Below are 18,253 nucleotides of genomic sequence, written 5' to 3' on the forward strand. Positions count from 1 at the left end.
AACGAGGCGAGAGCTGCAGGAAAAACTGCAGACTGACGAGGAGGAGGAGGAGGAGGAGGAGGAGGAGGAGGTGAACCAGCAGGAGAGCTCACACTCCCACACACACACACACTAACAGCTGATGTGTGTATTGTAAAATTAAAGGTTAATTAGTTTGTTGATTCTGAAATTCACTTCATTTATAAAGACGTTTGACGTCTGAGATTTTCTGCAGAAAATTTACAGGAAAAAGAAAAAAGAAACTTTAGAAATGAATCTTTAATCTTCCAGTTAAAAACCCTTTAAACTGTCATTTAACTCTGTCTGAAACTTTACATTTATTCCTCTCAAATGAAACTTTAAAAGTCACTTCAGCTTTCATGTTAAACTTTGAAGCCTCTAAAACGTTTTTTATAAAAACATTTCGTTCCTTTAACTTTATCACGATTGTATTGTAACTGTATTCATCAGTATTTTATACCTACATAGATGACCTTTGACTTCACAGTTAAAATTCCTTAAACTTCAGAGTTTTCTCTGAATAAAGTTTCAGCCTTTCTTCCTGTAAAGTCTCTGTAACTTTATCTTAAACTTTCTTAAAAATCAAACTTTTTTTCCTACAGAGAAGTAAAACTTTGATTCTGAGCCTGAAAACTTCCTGAAATCTTTTCTCCTTAAACTTTGTTTTTCTTCTTCTGTGAACTTTGTTCTCTGTCGTTGGAAAGTTTCTGTCATGTGATTCTTTTCTCTGAAACTTTCTCCTGTTAACTGCTGTTAATCATCGACCGTTGATCCTCCGATCAGTCGTCAATGAAGCCATCAGCACTTCATCAATGACAGCATGTGATCAGTGGCTTCACATTAAAAGCCCAGAGTGATTAAGACTGAGGTATTGATCGGGATCAGTGATTGATTTCATCAAAGATCTTCGCACGTTTCATTAATAACAGCTGATCAGCTGCTAATGATCCTGATTAACCTGTCAATAATCAATCAGCCTCTGTAATGTGTTTGATTTCTCCTGATTCACTGTGATAACAACGTGTTTCACCTTTAAAGTGAAATAAATGGAGTCATGTGACTGATTGTTCAAGGAGCTGAAATAAAACTTTATTAATTCCAGCTTCATGTTTCTCATCCTGAACTCCTTCTCATGCTGTTTATTTCACTTCTGTTCAAACTGTTCAGACTCGTTCCAGCTCTGATGAAACATTTCAACTTCATCAAAGTTTTTGAGGATTTTATAATTTTCCACTTCCTGCACAAACACAGAAAATCCAAAAAAGTCAGTCAGTCAGTCAGTCAGACAGTCAGTCAGACAGTCAGTCAGACAGACAGTCAGTCAGTCAGACAGTCAGTCAGACAGACAGTCACAGACAGACAGACAGTCAGTCAGTCAGTCAGACAGTCAGTCAGTCAGTCAGTCAGACAGTCAGTCAGTCAGTCAGTCAGACAGTCAGTCAGTCAGTCAGACAGTCAGACAGTCAGTCAGACAGTCAGTCAGTCAGTCAGACAGACAGTCAGTCAGTCAGACAGACAGTCAGTCAGTCAGTCAGACAGTCAGTCAGACAGACAGACAGACAGTCAGTCAGTCAGACAGTCAGTCAGTCAGACAGACAGTCAGACAGTCAGTCAGTCAGACAGTCAGTCAGACAGACAGTCAGTCAGACAGTCAGTCAGACAGTCAGTCAGACAGTCAGTCAGACAGTCAGACAGACAGACAGTCAGTCAGTCAGACAGACAGACAGTCAGTCAGTCAGTCAGACAGACAGTCAGTCAGTCAGTCAGTCAGTCCAACAGAACAGATGATCATGTTGAAGTGGCTGAAGCTGCTGTGCGCAGTCTGAGCAGCAGGTGGCGCCACAGGATCATTTAATATCAGTTTCCTCTGTGGACTGAAACAAACTGATGATTATGAAGAGCTGATGTTTAAATTCAGAATCTGACCTGAGTGAAACATTAACGATCGATCACCTGTCGATAATAATCAGTTACAGAGGAAGTGTTCAGTGTAAATATTAATGTAAAGCTCAGACACACAGGTGAGTGTGTGTGAACAGGATGTTAGAGGAGGTCAGTCAGATCCAGGTGAACAGTTTACACTGGTAGGCAGATCCTCTTCAGTCTCCCTGAAACCTCCAAAACCTCAATAACTCCTGAAACTCTGTCAGCTCCCCTGAACCCAGAAACCTTCACCGGCAGGTCCTCCGGGTCTCCCTCTCTGCACGTGGCGCACTTTTGAACCGGTTTTGCAGAGAGTCCTGGTCTGACGCCGGCGTGTTCCAACATGTCCTGCAGGTTTCACCGCTGCAGTGTCAGCGCAGGGCCGATGGGGGGCGCCCGAGACCTGGTTTTACTCTGAGAACAGTCTGGATCAGACCTGCAGGATCTGATCATGAGTTGGGGGGGGGGCACGTGTGTGATATGAACGCGCTGTGAACACATGAAACATGCACATGAAGCAGGATGAACACGTGCACATTTATATGTATTAAACAGGAGTGTGATTTCATTCTGTACTGCTCCAGGCTCCAGGCCTGAGCCTCTGATCCCGGGTCCGGGTTATCTTTAGCCTGGACGGACGCGTCCAGAAGCTTCAGAGGAGGAAGTGCAGCTGCAGAGTCTCAGAACCCGAACCACCATCTGAGCTTCTCCTGAACCTCACACTGCTCCTTTCTCCATCTTTTATTTTTATCTCTGCTCTTGCACAACCTCAGCCTCCGTTACACAATGAACAATCTGCGCTGCTCCCACGCTCGCGCTCTAACACGCGGGGCTGGTCACCTGCTTCCCTTCTCTGTTTCTGCACGAACCAGACTCCGTTTAAAAAGTCCGTGTTTTAAGGCTGGCTGCAGCTGCGGTGCGGGGCGGAGAGGAGGCTTCGGTCCGGCTGCGGTTCAGGTGAATTCTGCAGCCCCCCCGCCCCCCTCCTAGAACAGGACCAGATTCAGGGAGCTGGGAGGAGGCGCGGGCACGAGGATCTGGAAATTCCTCCGCTCAGAGGAAAAAAAAGACTCCCGGTAAACAAACTGAGAGAGAGAGAGGAGGGAGGGGGGAGGGGGGAGAGCGGGGGATTCTCCGAAACCACCCACGTGGGATCTCCGCCGTCTGCTGCGCGCTCAGCCAATCAGCGCAGAGTATGGGGGATCTATTGACAGCGGCGGACCAATCAGGGAGCGAGCTGCCGGGCGCGGCCCCGCCCCCTGCGGACAGCTGGTATAAGAGCGGAGGTCTCTGCGCTCAGAGACAGAAACCTCCGCTCCTCTCACGGACTCTCAGCGCGGACTTTATCTCTGGACTCAGCTCGTTTTAACGGACTCTGGACCAAGCTCTGCACCGATCTGGATTACCGCTCTTTGGGACTTTATTCCGGGACTTTAACGGGACAGCAGCCTCTCCGCGCTGTGGATTTTCTCCTGATCCTGGATCTGGTGGATTATTTCACTGACTTCAACATGACTCTGGAGGAAGTGGTCGGATCCAACAGCACAGAGAAAAAGTAAGTTTCTGTCTCTCGGCACGAGGCTGCACGAGTTCAGTCTCTGGTCCTGGACTCATGCGGTCTCGGGTCCCTGGTGTAGTGTGCAGCCCCTCTGCCGGTTTCGGTCTGTGTTCTAACGCCTGTGTGTGTGTGCAGGATGGAGACGGTGAGTCAGGCTCTGGAGGAGCTGCTGGTCGCGGCTCAGCGGCAGGACTGTCTCACGGTGGGGGTCTACGAGTCCGCCAAGCTCATGAATGTGTAAGTATCCGCTTCATGTGGTCTCACCGGTGATGAGTGCTCATGTTCAGGGTCTTGATGTGAACCGGCTCTGTTCCCTCCCCTTGCAGAGACCCGGACAGCGTGGTCCTGTGCGTCCTCGCCACAGATGAGGAGGACCTGGACGACATCGCGCTGCAGATCCACTTCACGCTGCTTCAGGCTTTCTGCTGCGACAACGACATCAACATCCTGCGCGTGTCCGGGGTCCGGCGCCTGGCGCAGGTCCTGGAGGAGGACACCGAGGACGGCAACGGCAACGAGCCGCGAGACCTGCACTGCATCCTGGTCACGGTAAGTCCCGCGTCTCCTCCTCAGTGAGACTCATGTTTTAAATGGTTTTAAATGAGTCAGGTCTGATGCGGACTCTGAGAGCCGGACTCTGATCGTCCTCTCCTCCGTGTCTTGCAGAACCCTCCGGTCCAGCCTCTGCAGTGCCAGGCCCTGCAGGACGTCAGCAGCTTCTGTGAGGAGAGCCGCTGCAGGAACCAGTGGGTCCCCAGCCTGGAGCTGCAGGACCGCTGAGCCGAGCCGAGCCGAACCGAACCGAGTCAGACCGCTGCGGAGAGAAGCGGTGAGAAAGAGTGGAGTCAGTCCAAACGGCCTGTCCTCGTGCTGAAGAGGAGTAACGGCGTTTGAGTTGAACCGGACCGGACCCGGACCCGGACTGGTGGTTGTTTTGGGGGTGGGGGGGCTTCCTGCTGCCTGATTGGATGATGGCCTGAGGGCTGCGTGAGGAACCGGTACCGGACCGGACCGTGCAGGAGGCTCCTGGTCCCGGAGCTGCAGAGAGACGGAAGTTATTTTCCAGACTTGTCACCTGGATGTCACGTGACTGAAGTGAACCGGTGACCGGACCTGAGCTGCAGGCTGCAGGTGTTCTGCTCACCTGTCCGCTCTCACCTGAACTGACGCGAGAGTACACTGCATGTGACGTCAAGTGTTTATACATTTGTTGTTGCCAGTGACGCAATGGAGTTCCACAGTGATGTCATCCCTGAGTATTTAAAGTGACAGAGTTAATATATCACCTGTTGATTGATTGATGAATAAATTATTGATGGAGAAATGATCGATTGATTCCTGAGTGGTTCATCCAGGAGGGGGGGTGGGGTGGGGGTGGGGGGGGGTGTCCAGACCTGGTCCTGGACCAGCAGGGTTAGTCATGGAGATGATGTGGGAGTGTGTGGGTTCAGTGTGAATCATCACAGTTAAAGCTGAATCAGTCTCAGTCTGAATAACAGCAGGTAACTGATCCACCTGCAGCTCAGAGCCTCCATCAGTACACCTGTGGACTACACCTGTGGACTCAGCTGAGCCGTAACTGACCTGCTCAAAGAGCTGTGGGCTTCATTAACACCAAACAAAACCTGGGACAGAATGAGGTGTACCTAATAAAGTGAGCAGAGAGTGTGAGTCAGAGCAACCTGTGCAGGTTAATAATAAAGACAGGTGAGAGGACACAGGTGAGTTTATTCGTGTCCTCAGGCCTCTGTGTGTGTTGCAGAGGATTGTGGGAGATGAGCGAAGCAGAAAGTGAGAGTTTCAGAGTCGTCGCTGTGACCGTGGACGGAGGCGGGAAAATGGCTGATTACATGAGGAGTGTGTTGGTGGATGGTTTCCATGGCGCCGTCTCAGGAGTGTGTTCGTGTGTTTGTTCGTGTGTGTGTTCATGTTTAGACGTGAGGATCTAACAAACATCCAGAGACAAACGTGTGTGAACAGTCTGGGAGTTAAACCTGCAGCAGAGTCGCTGCCTTGCTCAGAGGGTTTCTGAGAAACTGAAGCGATGGGGGTGGGGGGGGCTGTCCCTGTGCAGCTGCATGTGAACACTATCTTCACTACAGTGTTGACGAAGCAGTGACCCTGAAATCAAACTGAGTCACGTCCGAGGTTTTTCTATCGAGAGAAGTTTCTGCAGAAAAACACAGAGGGAGATAAAAACAGCAGCTGAAGCTAAGCTAACGTTAGCAGCAGCTGAGGCTAACGTTAGCAGCAGCTGACGCTAACGTTAGCGGCAGCTGAGGCTAATGTTAGCGGCAGTGTGTTCATCATGAATGATGGAGGAATCAGCATCTACATCCTGTTCAGTTTTTGTGTTGTTGGTTCGTCAGGTCAGAGGTCAGAGAGGTCAGAGGTCAGGCTTTCCCTCCTCAGGTATGTTTCTCTCTGATCGTGTTCCAGGTGAAATCACACTGACGACGCTGACGTTAGAAAACCAGGATCTGAGCAGAGACGTTGGTTTTATCTGCTCCTCTCTTTGCTTCAGTTTCTGCTAAAGAGCACAAACAGCAGTTTCTCTCAGTTCTCAGATTCTTCACTTCACATCTTTTTTCCCTCCATGTCCTCTGCTGGTGTCCAGTTAGCGTAGCATTAGCGTAGCTCAGTTTTTTGCATCATGGAGTCAAACGGCAGAGAACAGCGTGTTATCAGTCTCCTCTGAGTTTTTCCTGTTCCTGACCTTTGAGAGTTATTTTCTGCTCCTGTCATGTTGTTCTGTCAGGGGGCGGGGGGGGAACACTGAGTTCTTCCAGCTGTGTGTTTGTGTGAAACCTGCTGAGCTGTAAACTGAAGCTCCGTCTGCAGCCAGCTCTGTACAAACAGCTGGCCTCTGTCCATGATGTCACATCCTGATGTCACATCCTGTTGTGACCCCCCCTCCTCTGGAGGTGACGGGGACTCCGCCGCTCTGCTGACGCCACGGGTCTGTTTGGTTTGGCAGCTGGCCCGTCCCTGCCGGCTGGACGGGGACACACCGCTCCTGCTGCAGGTGACAGCTCAGCCAATCAGCTGCAAGAAGGTTTCTGTGTCACGGTGACATGTTTTAATCTAAGGTGATAAACGCTGAGGTTCATCATGTGACAGGTGGAGGTCACATGATCAGATATTTACTGAGCTTCATCCTGTTCTGTTGGTTTTATTGTTTTTCTGACACATTTAGAGTGAAATTGTGTTTGTTCAGCGTCTCTCTGCAGGTTAGAGCTGCACAAACACACCGAACAGTAAAAACAATAAAACTGGATTTTATTTTAAAGCAGAGTTAGTTAAACAGGAAAACTAAATACAGTAAAAATGAAGAATCATAATAAAAAGAAATCAAAGGATAAAGTTGCTTCACATGATGACCTGTCAGAAAAGGAAAGAACAGTTTCTCCTCTGAAAGTCTTAGAAGTTGTAGAAAGTTCACAGGCGCCTCCTCCCACTCAGACCGATCGTCGTCTCATCATCATGGAGACTTTGTGACGAAGCTTCTTTCACACGTCGATTGTGTCACAGTTCTGGTTTGAAGTCACCTGCAGATGTGTTGTTTCCTCTCTTCACACTTCGAGCCGCTGAGTGTCGAGTTTCACTTTACAAACTCTCTGAACTCTCTGCTGCTCTGTCAGGGTCTTTGTCCTGGACGGGTAAAGGTAGCAGCACCTCTCTGGGACAGGTGTGTATGTTGCAGGAGCAGATCTGGCCCGGTCTCCTCAGGGTTCTGTCCTGGGTCCTGTTTTATTTCTGCTTCCACCTGGACACACTCAGGTCAGGTCAAGGGTTAGTGTCGACTGTCTCTCCCTGTATCGTCCATGCTGGTGTCCTCAGTCCAGGCTAAATAAGTCTTACAGGATCCATGTTAATGAAACACTGTCACTGTGTTATTAAAGTTCATGTAGAGGAGGGATTAAAGCTCGGATGTTCTCAATGTGCAGAACCTGTTCATGTAGAAAACAATAAACAAGTTACTGTGAAGTCATGTGCAGATATACAGCGTCAGCCACCTGAGGCTGTTTGACATGTAGTTAAAGCCCGTACAGGTCGGTTGTCATGGTAACGCAGCATAAACATGGACGGCGAGTGAGTGCGAGGACAAACAGCTCACGCCCAGACTGTACACTGACCTGAGCTGATCTGACATCAGTGACAACAGACGTCAGAGACACACCGACTCTGATCTGATGGAAGGAATGTAACCACGCACACACCCACAGCCATTTACTCTGAGTGTGAGCTCAGGAGTGTAAACACCTCAGAGAAACCATGTCAGCATCAACACCTGATCTGCACCGGTACACGAGGTTTCCATCAGGTGAAAAACACCTGTTTCACCTCGATGATACTTTGACCTGCACAAGATAAATATGGAAGTCAGTTAGCATGTTAGCATGTTAGGATGTTAGCATGTTAGCTCTTCCTGTTGTCAGTGTGTTTCTGGTTAAATGTCTGAAATAAGGTCTGTGGTTTTAACACAAGCTCAAGACATTTTCAGGTTTTATTCTTGGCCGTGGAAGGATCAAGAAAACCCGTGTCCGAGGTTTGACGACACCGGCCTCTTTTATTGTGACGCCTGCATCCCTGCCAGCTCGTCCAATCAGAGCAGCCGAACAAACATGAGCGTTTATAGGTTTCTGTTCTGTTTGTCTGCAGCCGCTGCCTCCATCAGGTGAAGCTGTTGTAAAACTGTGAACATCACGTCAGAGACTGTTTGTAGGAGGTGTCATTTAACCGCCATCTTTGACGTGACAGACTTTTCTAGTCAACAGTTTTTCTTCTTTATGACGTCTCTGCTTTGACCGAGAAGATTCAGTTTCCTTTGAAGCAAACCTGACTCTCAGTTGTTGAACAGTTGTCTTTATTAAAAGTCTATTTTGGCAGATACTGACAAACAGGCTGATGTGTGGACATGTTTCCTCAGCTCGGTGACGGTGATGACCCTCTCTGTGTTTTCAGATGATGCAGATCTCACTGATCCTCAGACTGGTCTCAGGAATAGCAGCTTTATTTTTAGACAGACGCTCAGAGAGGAATTAATAGCAGCTCGTTGTGTCAGTCCAGCAGCTATTCCTGTTCCTCAGCAGCGAGGAGGCTCTCTGCTCTCAGCCCTCTGCGTCACGTCGCCGTGGAAACAGATGGAGCCCACCGATTGGCCCGAGTGGGAGCCCCCCGGAGCCGTGGTTTTTGTCTTTATTTGATAAGGAGCCCGGGGCCGAGCCGAACGACACGTCGACGCGTTACGTAGGGAGATCCTGCTGCAGCGTCACTGACCATGTAAGGCTGCTTCAGGATCAGTGGAGAGATGAGTCAGAGAGGAGGAGGAGAGAGGAGGAGGAGGAGAGAGGAGGAGGAGGAGATGAATATCGAGTCGGTGAGAGGCAGAGATCGCTGCAACATCGGAAAACACACAGGGATGGAGAAATATCAGATTTCTGACTCTGATTTCAGGTTATTGAAGGCATCAGAACCAGAAAACAGACACATCGACCAACCAGACGACTGTTCAACGACCTGCTTCTAGAAACATGGAGGTTTTAAAACCCAGCAGGTTCAGATTCCCAGAGAAACCTAGAGGTCATGAAGTCATTGTCCTCAGGAACCTGTCGCTGGCTCCAGCTGAGCTTCAGATTCTTCTTTCACACTCCAAAGACCAGAGTAAGACATGGGTCTCTGGGCTCACACTGAAAGATTTAAAAAATCTTAATGATGTAGAAAACAACAGGATTTCTGATCAGAAATATTGATCGTCTTCAGAGCAGATCAGGGAGGGTGACATCAGTCTGAACACACCTCACACCACAGGAGAATCTGACAAGATCATCTTTACAACCATCAGATCATCAGACCTGAGGACTCTGATCAGGAGGGACTTGGTCTGATTATCTTGTAGTGTGAAGACGTGTTGGATAAGACTGGTTCTGGATGAGACCTCAGGTTAGATCCTGGTCTGGGAACGTCTCTGGATCCTCCAGGAGGATCTGGAAGATGTAGCTGGGGAGAGGAACGCTCTGCTGCCACCAAGACCTGACCCCGGATCAGAGGGAGAAAATGGACGGATGTGTTCTGTAGATTCCTTTTTTGAAAGACGTTTTGTCCATTTCTTTGACAGTTACAGTGGAGAGACAGAATGAGGGTCCGGCTGCTGAATCAGGGTATGGACCATTCGACCAACAGGTCGCTCCTGGACGACCACGGAGTTGACTCCACTTTGTTTTGTCTTGTGCAGGAGCAGAGCTCAGGTTCATGATCAACCTCAGAAACACAATAATGACTGAATGTCTCTCTCCCTCTCTCTCTCTCAGGAATGTCAGGAATGCAGCTCGCTCGCTCCCTCGCTCACTCTCCTTCTCCTGGCGCCGTTTGACTTCTTCCCTTTTTTATCCTTTAATTTGCGAATCTGGCGCTCTTTGCAGCAGCAGTAAATCTTGTGGGGACACAGTGGGAGCAGGTCCTGGTGTGTTGATCCATGTCTAAAAGGTCAGGGAGGTAAATTAATGGATCATCTCCACAGTTTAAAGAGTTTAAAAACAGCTGGAGCCATTTCTCAATGTTAATCTTCACTAAAATTAAGGCCTTTTAAAGTTATATATTAAGCGATTTTATGTTTATGTTGTCAGTCCAATGTGATCATTGTCTAATTCATTAAGAACTGAAAACATACAGTCTGTTACTTTAAATTTATTAGAACATAATATTTATACAATTAGAAATCTTAAAAACATTAATAATCAATATATTAATGTGATTCTCAGTGTAATAAATATAGTGATAAAATCAGCTGCTGCTCAGACGTTCAGGCCTGATCATCAGATAAACTCTGTTTCCGTTGATCCTCTGGTTGTTAAAGTTAAACCTTCAGTATCAGAGTCTCTTTTCTTTTCCTCTTTCTCTATGCAAATCTCTGTTGTTGGGTCTTTCCCAGAAAGCTGCAGGGACAAAACTCCCTGAGACCAGGACCGCCTCGGGGCTCGCCCCCTCCTCCACCTCCCCAACAGCATATGCAAATTCAGTCAAACAGGAGAGAGTGTGAGTAAAGATCAGGATGTGTTGGTACCTGACAGGTGAGGGTGATGACTGTAACTCTGCTCATACACCAGAAAAAAATGATAAGAACGCTGCAGAGAATCGACTGGAATCAGGAACCAGACCTGATCAGAGTTTATGATCAATATTTATAGATGATTTAGATTTGAATGAAATCAGTGGTGTGTGTGTGTGTGTGTGTGTGTGTGTGTGAAGTTCTGCTTCAGTGAATCGAATCAGTCAAACGACAGTAAAGCTGCTGACCTCTGACCTTTACAGAGAAGAACCTCGCACTGTAATGTAACGTTAGTCACATCTCTAATAACAAACATTCAGTCATCACTTACAGTAAAGACACAGGGGCGCCTTCCTAATAACAATATTAAAATCAGTTATGAGACATTAATCAGTTACAGCTGCAGACTGTGGGTCATTTCTCTGTCAGTAAATAAGGGAGGACCACAGGGTTCAGGCCCGTTATTATTTAAAATCTCCATAAATAAATTATTCCTCAACACAGACTTATAATATTCGTTTCTACGCAGACGATACAGTCTTATATCTATGTCACTGTAGAACATTAAACTTCTGTCATTAAAGTCTTTTATTATAACAAACAGTTTCAGCTGTAAACCTCATCTGTTTGGTGTCTTCCATCTTTATGTATTTTCTCGAACTCAACAACCAAACAAAGGTTAGATACAGAATATTCACATCCAGCTGCAGACTTCATGGATCAGCTCAGTATCTCAGGCGTCTGGACGATAATCTGAGTCCCTGCAGCCTTCTGGTAGCTTTTCATTTAAATTCAATTTATGTGTTTATTCTTTTGTTTATGTAGTTTCTATAAAGTCAAATCACAGCTGCAGTCTGTGTCTCCGAGTCTTTAGAGACTTGTTGCAGACAAACTATAATGAGTTGTCTGACTGTTTTAATATTACACAGGTAGAAGAAAGACACTAGCGAGACAGATGAAGTTGTCACTGCTGTGCAGAGCAGACAGTCTGGTGAATGGAGGTTGGGACCTGGTTTGATCAAAGATAACTAAAGAATCAGTAAAGGATTGATTTACAGCCACAGTTCATAAACCTGCTGTGTTTCAGTCAAAGACACTTGAGAACAAATGTTTCTCGTCGTGTTGAAGCTGCTGCCTTCTCACTGTGAACAGACCAGATTCAGACTCAGAGCTGCATGTTCAGCTCATGTCAAAGTGTCCCTGACGGTCTCTGCAGGTCTGGACTCTGAGTCCGCTCTGGTTTGTGGTCTGCAGTGAAACAGCAGCAGAGTTTTCCAGCAGGACGGAGGAGGGAGGGAGGGGACGTTTGGTTAGAGATCAAAGTGTGGTTTGGGTGGGTGGGGTTAGTCAGGGTGGGGGTGGGCCGGGGGTTTACCTCAGCACACGGTCTGTAATTGTGGCTCGTGCACTCAGAGAAAGGAGGCTCTGATGGAGCTGCTGACGAGCTCTGATTGGTCAAAGAGAAGAAAAAGAGTTTTTCACTGTTTGTGCTCAGATTGAACCACAGCAGTTTATTTAAAGACAGAGGAGATCCTCAGTCTGTTCTAATCACAGACAGACTGAAGGACACGCTCATTAAACACACCCTGAACATGATCAGCACACAGGATAGAAACTGCACAGTTTAACAGATCTGTGTGTTAAATTAAAACAAACTGAGTCCAGCTCTGACTCTCTGACGGCTCAGAGACAGAAGAAGAAGAAAAACCTTCTTTTATTAACCTCCTCAGTTTTAAAACAGCTTCAGGATCTGCTGAATATTTTGGATTTTATCTTTAATCCAGTTTCTTCAGTGTTTTCCTGCTCAGTCCTTCACTGTCTCATACATCGTTTCCCTCATCCTCCATGTTTGTAGTCCATACAGTACCACAGGACTACAACACCTGTGAGTGTGGGCTCTTATCAGGTAGAAACAGGTGTTGCTGTTTGACTTCAGGTGTTCAGATGTTACTGTGTGAGTTCTGCAGGTTTCAGTCCTCAGTCGTCACAGAGTGAAATGTTTCTCCTTCGTTGTGTCTGACCTGATTTTCAGAGTGAACCCAGCCTCACAGAAACTCAGTGACTCTCTGGTTTGGCTCCTGAACGCAGCGGAGGAGGGGGTGGGGGTGGGGTGATTCTGCGGCGGGACGGGCAGGGAGACGCCCGGCGCGGTAAATTTAGCCTCAGCTGGGACAAAAATAACCGTCGGCGTCCAGAGGAGATATTTATAACTCAGACAGTTTGAGCTCCAGAAGAAAAAGCTCCCTGTTCTGAGAGCGACTGAGAAACAGACGCTTCCATCTGTTTCAGTTTAAAGCTTTGAGTCGACGTTCCTGTCAGGAGCTGGGGAAAGGTCAAAGGTTTGCTTGGATATATTTTCCATGTTGTGTTGTAAAGATATTTTTATAAAAAACAAAGAGGTGTCTGTGATCGCAGCAGAGGATCCTCCAGGTCCTGGTTTCACTCTGAATCTGGTCTGAATCTGAGTGAGGGACGTAAACACTGCCACTGCTTTTCCCTCCAGAATCTGTTTATTAATGGTTTTCACACTGATACAACTGAGCAACACAACGAGAACGACGCCACAACAAAACCAAGACACAGTCAGGACGATGAAGAACTCATGAGAAATCAAACCTTCAGCCTCTAACACGTTCAGTGGTTTCATTTCTTTAACTCTGATCCTTCCTTCTCTCTCTCCTCTTCTGCCTCCTGCTCAGAGATTATTAGTACTGCTTCTTCTATCACTGCATTGATGACTTTAACTGTCATTACTATTATCACCTCTCTTGTATTGTCGATACCACTTTGTGCTCTGTGGTGAGTTTCAGGAGTCCGAACGTAGAAACTGACTCTGAGACGTCCACGTCCAAACATGAGGACAGTCTCGGACTCGGACTCGGACTCTTTAATGAACAGATTCAGAGATGAGGAGGAGGAGCTGCAGAGGTCTGACATGGAAACGTATCAGACTGATAAACTCACACAAACAGGAAAGAAGCGACTGAGGGGAGATAGAGAAAGTGAACTTCTGGTTTCACTGCCAGTAAATGCCCCCCCACACCTCCCCCCCGACACACACACACAGGAAGTGGTGTAGTTTCTGGTTGTGTGTTAGTGAACATTAACACAACATGAACACAAACAGGAACATGAACTCAGGCACAGAGTCCGAGGTCAGGACCAACAAGTCCTGAGTCGAGTCCCAAACCGAGGTCAAGTCCTGAACAAGTCTTTATTCTGTTTGTGTTTGTGTGTTAACCCTCTGTGTTCCTCTCTGATTGGCTCCACACCCCAGGTCCTGTGGGCTCTGATCTGTACCTGGAACCTCGATCCGGTTCTGCACGGACTTTTGTGCAGAACCAGACCTCTGTTACGACACTGATCTGTACATGTGTGAGATTTGACGTTGCTTTGATTCTTTTAAACGTGGTTTGTTGTTGTGTTGGTGTATGGTCATGAAAACACCTGGACCCTCTGATGTACCTGTGTCTCTCAGATCCTCAGGTAATCAGTTTGATGAAGTTACCTGTGTGGCTGTGATCCGTGCAGCCAGCTGCAGTTAGCTCCTGCTCACCTTGTGAAGCTGGTGACGTGTTAGCGAAGGTTCAAATGTTCCTCTACAAACATGAGGAATAAACAGTTTGAGGGCTGAAGCTGCTGCTGTTGTTGTTGTTGTTGTTGTTGTTGTTGTTGTTGTTGTTGTTTCCAGCTTCAGGCTGTGACTCATGTAAACTGTGTGAGTGCGTTCGCAGAGGACGACCATTAAAAACCAAACACGGAGACAGAGTTAGCTGGACAAGGCTCACAGTGTGTGTGTGTGTGTGTGTGTCGTGTGTGTATGGGGGGGTCAGGATCTGCAGAGGTCAAGGGTCAGGGTGTAATCTGCATCAGTGACATCACACTGTGGCAGCCAATAGAAACATGAGGAGTTGGACAAACTTCTCTGGTAATGACGGTCCCCACGAGTACAGAACCACAGGCCTGTGTGTGTGTGTGTGTTATCTATTTGTTCAGCGGAGCGGCGTGTCTCACCTGTAGCTCAGGAAACAAACCGTACCCTTCAAAATAAAAGCTGTCGTTCAGAGTGAAACTGTGTCGACGCAGAAACGACCTCAGAACGTTTGAACTCGAGTCAGAACGAGGAAAAAACCTCGGAGGAGGAGGAGAGTTTCACTTCACCAGAATCAGTTAATGACAAACTGATGCTGCCTCTCGATTGGTCGCTGTCCTTAGCAACAGGAAGTCCTTCAAATGAAATGACCCCCTGCTCTGCACACACACACACACACACACACTGAGGACCCAGATAAGGAAACCAGATGGAAAGTGTTGATTAATTTAGTGTGTGACGCTGCAGAGCTCCAGAGAAACACTCGTCACTGATTCAGTCTGATTTGATCTGTTTGATTAAACGTTGAGTTTCTGAAACTGATCCAACGTTAACGTTCATTTCTGTGACTGTGAGGAGAGAGGTTCACAGGTCATCAGTCCTCACCCGGTTCACCTGGTTCACCTGACACCAAAGAAGAAGAAACACGTCTCTGGAAACAGCTGATCTCTGATCAGTCTGAACAGACTCCACTGTTTCTCTGTCAACATGAAGTTAAATGGGGGGGTGGGGGGTTAGATTAGTCTCACTGCAGGAGGCTCAGCTACTGTTAGCATTAACATTAGCATGTTTGCTTTAATGTCCTCGTTTCCTTCATTCATATTCACGTCTCCTGCTCATTGATCACAGCTTCCAGCTGATCAATAACAGCTGATCAGAGCACTGTGATCAGCTGACTGACCTCAGGCTACACAGAAGGGTTTATTACTTTTTACTGTTTTACCTGTTACACCTTCTCTTCTGATTCATCAGGGATTATATGTCTATTGATCTCTATAGATATCTGATCAATACTTTTATCAATAGCCACAGCAGAAGTTTAGATTTAAAAAACGACATTTTCCTTTTCATATAGAAACATCTGATGACCTCAGGTGACCCCTCACCTGACCAGAATGAGTGTTAACAGGTGAAAGACAGTCACCTGAGAGTCAGCTGACGTCACACACACACACACACACACACACACACACACACACTCTCTCTCTCTGCAGGGCTCTTTGATCCTCGGTCACAGTGAAGCAGCAGGAGTTCAGGATCAATCAGATTCTGACTGAAGCTGCATCATGTGACTCGTTTACCTGCCAGGTGTCGTCACATTAACAGACCTGAGTTCAGTTAAAGGAAGGTGTTTGAACTTTATTTCTTCTTCAGGTGATAAATGAAGTTTAACTGATGATCAATAACTGATCACTGATCAGCTGCTGCAGGACGTTTACAGCCCTGAACCTCTGACGTGACGTCATCGGCGTGAAGCTGTGAGCAGGTGAGGAGAGGACGTCTGCAGGTGAGAGGAGGTGGAGAGTTACAGGAGGAGAAGGTCTGTCCTCCTCCTCCTCCTCCTGCTCCTCCTGCTCCCAGTGAGATGAGTCAACAGGACGGAGCTGAGTCACGTCCTGCTCACACACACACACACACACACACACACACACACACACACACACACACACACACACATTTCAGGTAAAATGTGCAAACTGGAGAATTTAAAGTTTTACTCTTCAAACAGTCGACAGAAACCTGAATCTTCAGCCCTGCAGAGCAACACTGTTAAACAGGACCAGGATCTTTCCCTGAACCTGAACCAGGATCAGTCTGGACCAGAGCCAGAGAACCGGTGGGTGAAGCTGGAGTCAGTGCAGGTGGAGGCTGAGCTGCAGGATCAGAGACTCAGAGGTTTTACTGAGACGTTCAGGATCAGTGTGTGTGAGACGGGTGTGACAGAGCTGGAACCAACATGGATCAGGTTCTGTTCTGGTTTCACAGCGATCAGAGCTTCTCAACCAAAAATAAACCGGTTCTGGACAGTCTGCAGAAATGGAGGGAAAAGGTTTGTGTCATGGAAACATGGAAACTGAAGCGAGTTTCACTGCTGTGAGAGAAAAGGTGTGAGAGTCCTGGAGTGAGTCAACAGCTATGGTTAAAGCCTCAGGGAAACAACAGCAGCACGCCGCTAACACGCCGCTAACACACTGCTAACACACTGCTAACACCTGAGTCATCAGGTAAATATCAGGAGGAGGACGCTCACGTCCTCACGCTGCCGTTTCCCAGCTCAGACACTGAAGAAGGAGTCGGACTTCCAGGAAACGTTTGGCAGCAGGTTCAGAGTTCACACATCAGCCACCACAGCCCGACTGTGAAACACTTCATCACTTTCATTTTGTTTTTATGTTTCCTAAACTGGAAGAAAATAAAACTGTAATAAACACTTTAACTTCTCCTCACATCCTCTAATAACAACTTCCTGTTTCCTTTCATTCTGCACAAAACATGATCCATCAAACTGGGTGTGTGTGTGTGTGTGTGTGTGTGTGTGTGTGTGTGTGTGCGCGTGTGTGTGTGTGTTTGAAGTGTGTGACGAGTTTAGAAGAAATGAACTCAGTTGTGAGAAACATGAAGTCAGTTTCTCCTTCCCTTTTCTCTGAAGTGTAGCGTCTGTGTGTGTGTGTGTGTGTGTGTGTGTGTGTGTGTGTGATTGATTGAGTTCCCAGTTATGTAACACTTCCTGACCTGGATCAGGTGTTTACTTCAGTACTCCAGTTTCTATCACTGAATTCCTTCTGATGTATTCATCCGTTCATCCAGGTGAGCTAACATCACAAAGTCAAGTTTACTGTGGGTTTAGCTGCTAATGCTTTCTAGCGTTAGCTTGCCTGTTAGCATGAACAGATCGGGAGCTAACTGCTGTGATAATTCATCCAAACTCCCGTCGCTGATCTGGCAGGTAAATCGTTTGATAATTACTTCATTGGCAACACTGGATCCCTGCAGTGTAGCTACAGCTAGCATCACAGCTAACCTGGCTAACCTTTGTTTGTTTGTGCGGTAACGTTAGCACCACGGTCAGACTGCGACTCACACAGTGACAGGGTTGGTAAGAACTTTATGGAGCGTGAGCTACAGGACGCAGGCTGCAGTTCACTCATCGGCCACAGGGGGCAGTAACAACAAGAGTGTTTGGATTTCTCCAACAGAACCTTTAACTATCAGGAGGAAGTCCTGCAGACACAGCGAGGATTCAACAGCCTCCTCCACATGTCTTCAGGGTAAAAACAAAACAAACAGACAAGACATAAAACTCTTTAGACTCACATCAGTACAGCATCAGTCCACATGGAGTGATTAGAAACCTGTGGGACCTGGTTCTGAGGTTCTTTATGGTCATTTTATCTCTCTCTGGACCATCAGGCTCTTTGTCCTGTTCCTGGTCGACTCGTTCCATGATCCAACAAGTCCTGAGTTTGAAGCCGAGTCTAATGTTTCGAGAGGTTAGTGCATCAGCAGTATTTTAAAAGCTTCTGTTTCTGAATTCAGATAAAACTCTTGTTGTGTTTGTCTGTTTGTTTGTGGGTCTCATGGATGTGGTTTTAAAACCATCAGAGGATCCAGATCCCCTCAGAGACCTGATCCCTGTGTGAGTCAGTGTTGAGTGTTTGAAAGTTGGAGATGGGGGGGGGGCAGTGCGTGGCAGGAACCACTTATTGTGGTTTACCCCGCCACAATAAAAGCTGCCTCCTCCTGACTCGAGTCCTTCACGAGTCTCTGACTGTTAACGAGCCGCCGCAGACTTTCATCACTCAAACTGTTAGTGAGTGAGTCCTCTGTGACTCGGCTCAGACCGACCCCCCAA

The 18,253-nt window shown here is 47.2% G+C and overlaps 1 protein-coding gene and 1 long non-coding RNA gene across 2 annotated transcripts; one reads left to right on the forward strand and one right to left on the reverse strand.

Annotated features, from left to right (window-relative positions):
* The first annotated feature begins 3,218 nt into the window (after positions 1 to 3,218).
* On the forward strand, positions 3,219 to 4,808 carry LOC108891774 (growth arrest and DNA damage-inducible protein GADD45 beta). Its single transcript, XM_018689089.2, has 4 exons — positions 3,219 to 3,478; positions 3,617 to 3,718; positions 3,808 to 4,030; positions 4,148 to 4,808. Exons 1-4 carry the CDS (start codon positions 3,435 to 3,437, stop codon positions 4,259 to 4,261), a joined length of 483 nt encoding a protein of 160 aa, XP_018544605.1. The 5' UTR covers positions 3,219 to 3,434; the 3' UTR covers positions 4,262 to 4,808.
* A 10,930-nt stretch (positions 4,809 to 15,738) lies between these two features.
* LOC127139657 (uncharacterized) lies at positions 15,739 to 18,027 on the reverse strand. The gene is made up of 2 exons (XR_007809971.1): positions 17,716 to 18,027; positions 15,739 to 16,429 (listed from the first exon to the last, which is right to left on the reverse strand). It is a non-coding gene; the product is annotated as an uncharacterized LOC127139657 (long non-coding RNA).
* Between the last annotated feature and the right edge of the window lie 226 nt (positions 18,028 to 18,253).

The sequence above is a fragment of the Lates calcarifer genome, unplaced genomic scaffold, assembly GCF_001640805.2.
Source record: "Lates calcarifer isolate ASB-BC8 unplaced genomic scaffold, TLL_Latcal_v3 _unitig_2017_quiver_672, whole genome shotgun sequence".
Taxonomy (NCBI): Eukaryota; Metazoa; Chordata; class Actinopteri; family Centropomidae; genus Lates; species Lates calcarifer.

Coding starts and splice junctions, on each gene's coding strand:
- LOC108891774 (XM_018689089.2), top strand. CDS start 3,435: ATGACTCTGGAGGAAGTGGTCGGATCCAACAGCACAGAGAAAAA. Junction 3,479..3,616: donor TCCAACAGCACAGAGAAAAA/GTAAGTTTCTGT, acceptor GTGTGTGTGCAG/GATGGAGACGGTGAGTCAGG. Junction 4,031..4,147: donor TGCACTGCATCCTGGTCACG/GTAAGTCCCGCG, acceptor CGTGTCTTGCAG/AACCCTCCGGTCCAGCCTCT.